General features: G+C 37.1%; 1 protein-coding gene across 1 annotated transcript in view; it reads right to left on the bottom strand.

Annotated features, from left to right (window-relative positions):
• NOL4 (nucleolar protein 4) overlaps nt 1-8,331 on the bottom strand; it is a 77,782-nt gene extending 69,451 nt beyond the window's left edge. The window contains exons 1-2 of the mRNA XM_009081941.1: nt 8,316-8,331; nt 7,336-7,619 (exon numbers count right to left, since the gene is read on the bottom strand). Coding sequence (XP_009080189.1) covers nt 7,336-7,536 — 201 coding nt within the window. The 5' untranslated portion in view covers nt 7,537-7,619; nt 8,316-8,331. The remainder of the gene's footprint in view (nt 1-7,335; nt 7,620-8,315) is intronic.
• Nucleotides 8,332-10,531: the final 2,200 nt, after the last annotated feature.

Here is a 10,531-nt window from a genome sequence, read left to right as displayed (position 1 = left end):
AGAGAAAACAGGCTAGTTTGTAGGTGAGTGGGTAGGGAAAAAATCAGGAGGTCAACAAACTGCCTGCATACACTTTTTGTTTTGCTTTCATTAATGTTCTCCATGCATAGGAGAAGAGAATAGGCCTATCTCCTTCTATTGTAGTGTATCTATCTCCCAAAAAGATATGAAAAACATTGGCATGCCTGTTATTTCTGCACAAACCTGACTATAGCAGAGAAAGAAGATTCATACTTAACAGAACACTTGGGCCTGCCTTCACACACCGAAGATGTGAGATGCAAGCCAAAAGATGCTGTAGCCGTGTATCACCTACACATGATGGTGGCAGGAGTGGATTTCACCTTCAATTCTTTTATTATTTTTACTCATAAATCCCAGTACAAACTATTTCCAAGGATTTTGTATAAAGCAGCAATGGTGGCATCTATTGGGTAACAATTAAGGCACAGCTGGAAGATGTCACCATTTGCTCCTCAGTGCTACGGTTAGAATGATGAGACCAGACTGGACCGTTGTGGGGCTGCAGACTCACTATATGCTGGTGCTTTGATGCTCCACAGAGTGCACAGAATGCTGGCTTTGCATTCTGCCCTACTCCTGTTGTTTGCTCAACATCTAGTATGCCACTAATTGTAACATGCCCTGCCTATACCTTTCACCAGTCTTTGCTTCCCCTTCATAAGTTATTCATTACACTAGCAAACAGTATTTCATGCTAAGCTTCTTCCCAGTCTTAACAATTAAGCCATAAAATAAGGCTGTCAAATCCTTGGACTGCAGACTCTTAAGATATTTGCATGAAGAGAACAGCAGTCAGTAAAATATGGCATTGCTTTAACACTTTCTGTCTGGCTATAGAAATGAAATGAAATATAACAGTTCAAACAAACAAACAAACAAAAATCTAATTTCCTCTTATACCAAACCTACAGAGTGAGATCCGACATCCAGCAAGAGAGACAATGAAAAATTCTGAGGAGGGAATGAGCTGGAGTCAAAAAGCTCCTTTTTGGAAGGCTCAACTCCTAATCCAGATTCATTATCTGTAACTTTGGCATTTAGCAAAATAAACTAGTAGAGGAAAGAAACATTTTCTTTGCACCAAAAAAGCCAACATGCAGAGTTTAATGGTATCCTTAAAACAGGAGGAGACACTTCTATCTTAGCCTTTCCACCTTCCCTCCAGCTTAGAGCTAATGAAACCATATCACATAAGTATCATATGACAACGCTCCCATTCAGCTGAAACCTATCTGTTTCACTTGAATATAAATAATCAATGATGATGAAAGAAAAAAAATTAAGAGACTTTAATCATTTAGTAAAAAAAAAGAAAAAATTAAACAACTCTACCATCTCCAACACTGTTTTCCAACATGCGAAATTCTCAAAGTCTGCATTTTACCTTTTGCTTCAAGTAGATGCACACCTCTTTCATATTTCATTTAAAAAACATTTTAATAAATTACTTCCCAAGTTGCTTAATAAGCTAATGTGGGTCTATATAAAAGCCCACTGTAACTCCTGAGGATTCCACTTGCTTTGGGAAAAGTAATATGCTCCCTTATATTCTGACCATGACCATTCCCCAAGTAAACCTACAGACAAAAATACAGGCAGAGGGGAACTAGCCAGTGACTCCACATGCCTTACAAACACAACGTCACATGTGATGGTGCTCACTGGATATAAGGAATGACATGTTACCAAGATACAATCACATCTTTGAAAAGGAGAAAGAGTGATAAAAAACCACACTGAAACTTCACCTTACTCCTCAGACATCATGTCTATCTGTGGCTAAATTCATGTGCAGTTTTGGAAACAAGCGGATTCATGATGCACCAGGAGATGACAACAGGCAGATAAGCTGTATATTTGTACATTCGGGTCAGGCTGCTGGGACAGTTGTGCCTGGTTTCCTTCAGTAATGATGAGCTCCAGCACAGCAGATGCTACAAGATTCTACAGCTGGACTAACCACCAAAGGTGACTACAGTAAAGCATTGTGCAGGACTCTTCATCCAGGACCTCACATACGTTCTGGCTTTCAGATCCCCAGAGCCCCTAAACACAGACTTGTGTTAAAAACTGGACAGCATGCCAGGCTAATCTGCCACAGTGTAGATATATCCATTACAACACTGTTTTGAAGTTGCAGTTGTTAGGAGCAAACAGCCTCTGGCAAGTGGCCCATGACAATAACACTGTTCTTTACATCAGGCTGAAGAAAAAAGCTTGAGCAACACTTCAAAGGCTCAGCATTAAAGCAAGGACCGAAAGATGTTCCTCTTAGAGACTACATGAAAGTTCTGCCTTGTTGTGAACAACTGTAACTATAATGACATGCACATCAGAACGTGGTATTAAAATTAAAGGTCAAGGTATGCAGCAATTGTTATTTACTGTTCTCTCCTTTTAAACTATGCTTTTCAGTCTTAGAGGAAAAAATTCTTATCTTGTGCCATTCTCCATGAAGCCAATTACACACTTGAGCTAAACATAATGCATATTAACTTAGCCTACCATACACCCAGAGAGCCTTGAGGTGTCCAGTTTTTCTATCAGAAATTTTGTCTGGGTAGAAAGAAAGAAAACCAACTGATTGCAATTAGTACGTATCTGGACAAAATGGGCACGTGTTGTCCTTGTTACCTCATTTTAATGCATCTCCTAGGCATTTATGATCAGTAGCACATGTTTCTATATGGGAAATTCCAAAGATAAGTTTTTGCAATTAGGAATGTCCCTTGCAATATGGACATAATGAGCTATTGATTAATCCAGGTAAAATACTTGGGCACAATGTAAGTATGTTATCTCAAAAACCTGTTTTCCCACACTGTATCACAATAATGCTGTTACCCAAATGCAAAAGAGGCAAAATAATTTAAAAGGAGCAGGCTTGCTATATTTCATGAAATAAGTGATGGAGAAGAGATAAAGCTATTATAATGACTCTTCAAAATAAAATATATGGTCCAGGAAACAGCAATAACAAAAGAAACAGCAATAAAAAATCTCAGTGCTACAGAGACTTCACCATGGTCACACAAAAACCCAGCAGGCTCACACATAAGTATATAATGATCTAAAATAATTTATATGTGCACTTAGCTATTTGAATTCATGGAACAGCATTTGCAGAACATTTGCAGATGAATACTTGCTAAGTCTTTTGTAGTACAAAGACCCAGCCCTGTTAGGGTACATTTATGTATATATTTTTGCAGCTATACAAAATTTCACAGACTTCAGTTTAGCCCTGAATGGTTGTAGAAAGTTCTACTGCTGTGAACATCTAAGTCTTACTGGAGGATCTGTTCCCTAACGTATGCTTAATAAAAGCACATATATAAAATGCATATATATACACATATACATACACATGCTTACACCAATGCATTATCTAATCTCCAATTTTTATCAGAGCCTTTTCCAGCAAGAAAACCTGATTCATTATATAAAGAAAACAACCCTACATTTCTTAAAAATCGCTAATTAGCTTTTTGTGTACATCAGAAAGGCCTTATTTTAGGCCCTGTTTCAACATCCAAGACTCTCTTGCAGACTGAGGCTACTATCTAGCAAACCTCCCCTACAGCACATGCATATAATTGATTCAGATAGGTACGGACAAGGATGAATAGTCTAAAATTTGAACTTCCATAAAGAAGTAACCATTTTCAAAAAACATTTGCCCATTAGCTGTCACATTTACAAAGAAAACATGATGGAAAACCTACCATTTTTATCTCAACTGCTTCTTCTGTTCATATTTCTACAGCACTTACAAAATTATCTATCATAACATGTCAGCCAAGAGCTCTTCCCGGTTCCATCCCTTTGCCTCTGAATTTCAGAGAGTCCTGACCAACCCAAGGAAGCAACATATTCTGCAGGCTAAACGGGCCATTGTAGAAGCAGAGGGAAGCATAATGTATTGCTTCCTCCAATGCTAGCCCAATAATTGAAATATATTTCCCTTAATTTAGAAACCAGCTATAGTCTTCACTAACTTCTCACATAACTTTTCTCAATCCTTTGCCACGTAAAGATAACATAAGAATACTACATTATAAGTGGCATATCAATTTCGTATCTGATGAATGCTGCAGTTTGTGTTTCTCATGAAAACATGATTAGAGGTCGCACTAAGCACATTTGCTTACCCATCACTACCAATGATGCCATTACTCAGGTCCAGTCATGTCTGATAACTGTGTGACTGTGAATGGCTGTAAGAGCAGAGAGAATTTCTAGGTGACTTCAAAAATTATCCCACGTACTTGGTGTATCCTGGGTAAAAAGGATATGTGAGATGTGGCTCCTAGTAAACTGCAGTACTGTTTACCTTACTTGATCTTTCTTTTCTTTTCTTTTTTTTTTTGGCAGAGAATCAGAATCCAGGCTAGTTCCTTGCAATATCCTTGCCCAGCTGCATCCAGGGAGTACTACCATAACTAGGACTTTGATCTTCTGCATTGTTCAAAGTTAATCGGCTCAGTAATGGCCAGAGAATCACCAGGAGAAGGCAAGATGACCTCCTTGGGGTCTCTGACTCTTCAGCATGTAAGATACCACTTAAGGTAAAACAGTAGTAATCATTTACATGACCGTATAAATACGTACACATATTAAATTCTGATATGCCCTACAGTCACATTTTTTGATGGATTTTGGCTCTTATAAAAATATTTTACAGCTCCTTTTAATTTAAAATAAGAGTAGAATTACTCTGTAAAATACTACATTGACCATAAAAAACACTCTTTTACTCTACACTCAGCTGACAAATTTTTGTTTATCCCAGGACTGTCTTCTTCCTGAAGTCTTTCCTCCATATTTAATAATCTTTACTGCATACCTAATAAATCACATACTTAAATGAACTATACACATCAACATGAGTCTCACTAGAGACAAATCTGCATATTCTTGGCAGGATAGAGTGGGTAGGATGACTGAATGTGAAAGAATATATAAATGTAGGGGATGATTCTGGCCTCTTAGAATTTGTAGAATAACAAAGAATGAGATGGCTTTGATTGTCATCTCAATTCATTACAGACAGATTTTTAACACTTTTTGGTACATTGTTTTTTGCATCTGAGTTGGAACTGATTAAAATTGGAAATTTAACATTAGGCTATGCTCTTGCCTTAGCTATAAATGAGTTCCATATTGAGACTCCTCCCTTTCCTCATCAAGCTTATTTGTGTATTTGCAAGAGTAATGGCAGAGGCAACAACATACCTCAGGCAAAAGAGCGTGTGTGTCTGCCAGTATTTGGGTGATGGGTTTATAAAAGGTTCATTGGAACAATGTGCCCTGAAGCAAATGAAGATACCATTCATATTAGCCCATTTAGGAATCACTGTGCAACAGTCAAACTACTGAGTAAATCCAGCACTGGAGTGTAGACACACTCTGGGACTACGGCTAGTCAGAACATTTTCAATAAAATCAAAATTTGTGGGGAAAAAAAAGTATTCCAGGCAGATAAAGATTTATGGAGAAGGTGTTGGAATACATGGTTTGCTAAACTGGAGTGGCCATGAGAAAGACTAACAATCTCCCATTTAGACTCCCTTTCTTATACCCACCAAAACTCACACACTTGAGTTAAAAAAACATTTCAAGTTTTTATTTTTACTCCACATGCAGTGAAGACAGGAGTTAAAACTTTAGCATAAATAAATGTTCTCTAGATATCAGTCATGTACAAACCCTTCCTAAGTATGCCTAGAAAAACTGATATTCCATACCACTCCTATTTGAAAGCCCCGCAAAAATGTGGCCATTCAAGCTATATCTACATTGCCAGGCTACTGAAAGCTAGTGACCAGCATTAATAGTATTTGGATCCAGGACTAACATCCTATTACTTGTACTGTAAAAGTGGTAATCCAGTTGGTTAACAGATAAAAAAATAGGAACTTGCCAATGGTAAGATCAATAGATAAATTCTATGACACAGGCCATTTCTTCACCCTCCCTACATTAGGCCCTCATGACAAATACCTTCCTAGAAAGCTAGCCACCTAATCTATAGGATCTGTCCTTATCTACAAAATAACCACCCTTGTTTCTCCTTACCAACATAATAGAAACTACAGATAAAACCCCTCAGGGGATTACAGCTTCTTAAAGCAAACTTGTCAGTTTTAATTCGGGTTAGGTGCCTGCGTAACACAATAACGAAGGAACCAAATCAGTTCCTTTCGGATGCTGATAATTCACATGTAGTAATTTTCTTGGGCATGCATGCTTAACATTCATATGGATTCATTCTTGTCCTGGTTTTGGCTGGGAGAGAGTACATTTTCTTCCTAGTAACTTGTACAGTGCTATATTTTGGATTTATTATTAGAATAACATTGATAACACACTCATGTTTTGGTTGTTGCTAAGCAGTGCTTACCCTAAGCCAAGGACTTTTCAGGTTCCCATGCTCTGCCAGTGAGCAGGCACACAAGAAGCTGTGAGGGAGAACAGCCAGCACAGCTGATCCAAACTGGACAAAGGGATATTCCATACCACAGAGCATCATGCCCAGTGTACAAACTGGGGCAAGTTGGCCAGTCACTGCTCAGAGACAGGCTGGGCATGGGTCAGTGGGTGGTAAACAATTGCATTGTGTATCACTTATGTTTCTTGGATTTTATTCCTCTTTCTCTTTTTGTTACCTCCTTTTTCATTACAATTATCAGTAGTAGTAGTAGCTTACTTTACTTTACTTCAGTTATTAAACTGTTTTTATCTCAACGCATAGGTTTTACCTTTTTTTGATTCTCCTCCCCATCCAACCAGAGCAGGGAGGGGAGTGAGCAAGAAGCTGCAAGGTACTTAGTTGCTGGCTGGGGTTAAATCACAACAATTCTACACATACATAATAAATGTAATGAGATGGTCATCTAAAAATATACATGTATATATGTATCTCAGTATTTATACATATATATGTATCACATTATATACATATTTCAATATATATATTTCAAATGGGTAATGTAGACAGTTCTCAATAAATGGACTGATAAAACTCATGTCTGATGGAGAACTGCACCATTTTTTGTCAGTGTCAGCACAATATATATGCCTATACATATGTATTCACCCATATACATCCAGATACACTTAATGTACATATGCATCATATATGTGTAACAGAGCATACAAACTCATGTATAGCATTTGAGTAATGATCTGACAAACATTAGACACATTGCATTAAGTGCTTAGCTGGGAATAACCTTTGGTTTGGCCTCAGAAATCTTTTCTTTTTCTAAACTACACACTTCATATCTGGAGCATGTGGAAGCATCTTACCTTGCTTCCATTTTCTCTTGCCTCCCGTTCCATCTTGAGGTCAGAAATTAGGAGAGTCTTGTATTTGTTCTTTCCATTACTGCTGTGATCATCTAGTCTGTATTCTGAAGTCAGCTGAGCAGAGAGGGGACTGTCACTCAGGTTCAGAGGCTGCTCATCCTGCTCCAGATTTGTTTTGCCATTACTGTTGGTTTCTGCCATCTCCCTGCAGTGTGTTCCCCCTGAAGCATTGGAACTGTGTCCCACGGTCTCATTGCCATTAAAACTCTCTGCGGCTGAATCATCTATCAAAAAATATATATTTTCAGTCACATGCCACATAATCATCTCTGTCCAGTTCAAACATAATTTATACCTTCACAATGTTTTTAAAAATAGAATGAAAATGCTTTATATTACCAGCACCAGTACATCTCTGCAAAATGTGCTTACACACTCCTCCACATTTTCAAGTAAAAGCTTTATGTAAATGCATAAAATATTACTAAGTTAAGAGAAATTATCTGGGCTGACACCTTACAGTCATTGTGTACACAAAAGACAAGTATCACAAAGGATTTTTAGTGACAAAGTGACAAAGTCTGCCTTAATCAATCTGTCTGCCCATATGTCTATAGATTTATTCAGATTCTTACACCATGCTCATTACTACAGTATTGCATATTTCTGAAATCAACAGAGGTGCACATGGTACTGAGAGAGAATCTAGTTCTTGGGTTTTATTTATGCAGAACACCACATGTCATATCCATAAACATCCTCTTACACAGATACAGTGTAAATACATCTGATGTATTCACTGCTGGCAGTAGAGATTATACTGGAATATTTGACTCCAGAAACAAAGATCCTCTCTTGATTTTGCTCAGGTGCCCACTTGCTTTGTTCATTCATTGTGTGTCATAATATATTTAAAAATACTGATCAATAAAGAATTAAATTATAAATCTGAAACTTACATCCCAAAGCTCTGGATGTGCTGTTCTTGTTACCCCTAAGATTTCACAACTGAAATGCGGGATTAGTATGTGTCTTCACATATTTATGGGTTTGTGTCTTCTGTGCTTGTCAACACTGGAATTTGCCACCTGTGCTACTACTCAGCCTTCTTTACTTCTATACAATCTTTCGGCCAACAGGCTGTCTAGTAAAACAATTCATCCTTCAATGGATTAAATGGCAGCAGAATTTGGCACTCAAGATGCTTACTTCATGTTCTCTAAGGCACCTCTATTTTAGTAACTTACATGGTTTTGCTAATAGTGCAAACACCTGCCCAAGGCTCTAAAAGCCAATGCTTATTGCAGACACTGAAGCTGGAAAAAAAACGGGGAGTTAGCAGCCAGGAATGCGTTCAGATTGAAACTGCAGATACAGGATGAAATGGGCCTTCATATGGTTGTAGTTTAATATACCATCTGGTTTTGGGCCCTTCTAAACAACTTCCATGGAAAAAAAGCAACCATATTTATATACATGTGGACTAAAAAAACATCAGGACATATTCTTTGAAGGATGTGCTCAGAAATACTCAGGCTTAAACTATATAATTAATCAAATTGTTGACTCACCATCATTACAGTAAAAAAACAGCTACTCACCACTCACAGATCAGATTTTAAAAGAGAAGAAATTACCCTATAAATGGGTAGTGATCTAACTCAATTAAATACTTAGGAAGCCATAGATAAGCCATCATACATCAACGCCTTACTTGCTGTACTCGTGGGACACTTTTATGTCACAAAGTATAAAGGACTGAGCATATATCATGAACATATTTTTTTTAATTGTTTTGTTTTGTAAAAAATCAGGTTTCATAAAAATACATAATAAGAATAATAAATTATTTTATTTAAGGAACTTTTTTGGTTGTTTTATAAAATGTTTTCTAAAAAATGGCTGCAATACAAAAATAAAGCTTTGCTTTAGTATGTACCACTTTTACATCACCTCTTAAAAATACAAATGTATATACAATAAAAGACATAACATTCCTAAAATAAGACTTTTAAATGTGTACACCAACCCAACTTGCAACAGAGCAATGGAAACATTCTGATTTAAAAACCTGGGGCTGCTTGAGAATTTCAGCTATGTGAGTAAATTGAGCAGGATTTATCCTTGATAAACCTTCTATCATGTAAAACTTACATCTTACAGTGCACAACACATAAGAAAGGTTGAAATTCTAAACACAAGTTCAAAAATAAATACACTGTTTTAATATTCAGAAATAGGAAATAGCATTCTAACATAGGATCTTTGTCTCTTTTTTAAAAAATTAGCCCTATTTACAACTCATTTTAAAAGCTCTGTGATATCAGAAAGGATTCCAGATTGTTTTATTTATGAGAGAAACACTTTGGTTATGGCTGATTTGTATTTAGGACTGTTAACAAATAATTGGCTTCTTGATTATCAGTTTAACAAGTGACAGTAGCTTCAAATTAATTAAATCAATTACTGAATCGGACACTGAGTGAGGGATGCTCTTCCCTTTGAAGGGCTCTGAAAATTCCATACTGTTGGAGCAAAGAGAGAAACAAGTAAATAACCAGAGGATGCAAAGAGCCACCTAAAAAGTGGGGGCACTGCCTACTCTGCAGCACACAAGTCTGATCCCTAGGGAATGTCTGTGCCCTGGCTCATGCAGCGCAGAGGAACCGCCATCAGGACATAGATAGCTAAATGGGAATGATGAGAGCTGGGCTTAGTGCTAGATCCAGGAACAGCCAACACTCAAGAACAGCTGTTAGATTTGCCTTGTAGTCATAAGCAATAATGCTTTTATTTTATTTTTTGTGTGCGTGTGTGTTCCCACTGTATGGCTGGCAACTAAAACTTGGACATGTATGAGAATATTACAATGCAGAAAAAAAATAATAGATTTTTTCTATAACACAACCATGGAAAAGATTCCTATGCTGAGTAAATGTGATCAAGCATTAAAATAGTCTGAAAAAATAATACAATATTTGCATGACTTCGGCTTTTATTAGCAAAAGCATAGTTACTTGACGGTAAATCTCTGTTTCCACTATAAACTCAAATACCTGCTTTTACAGTCATTTAATCTTGCTTGTAAGAAATGGGAACTGTTTGTCAGGAGAATGTTCAGGAGAAAGACTACAATGGGTATGGTATAAATCACACTTTTGCTAAGGAAACAGAAATACATATTTCCATAAAAGAG

Source organism: Acanthisitta chloris, unplaced genomic scaffold (genome assembly GCF_000695815.1).
Source record: "Acanthisitta chloris isolate BGI_N310 unplaced genomic scaffold, ASM69581v1 scaffold5919, whole genome shotgun sequence".
NCBI classification, from domain to species: Eukaryota; Metazoa; Chordata; class Aves; order Passeriformes; family Acanthisittidae; genus Acanthisitta; species Acanthisitta chloris.
Note: the sequence above shows the minus strand (reverse complement) of the source record. Positions and strands in the feature narration are given on the sequence as shown.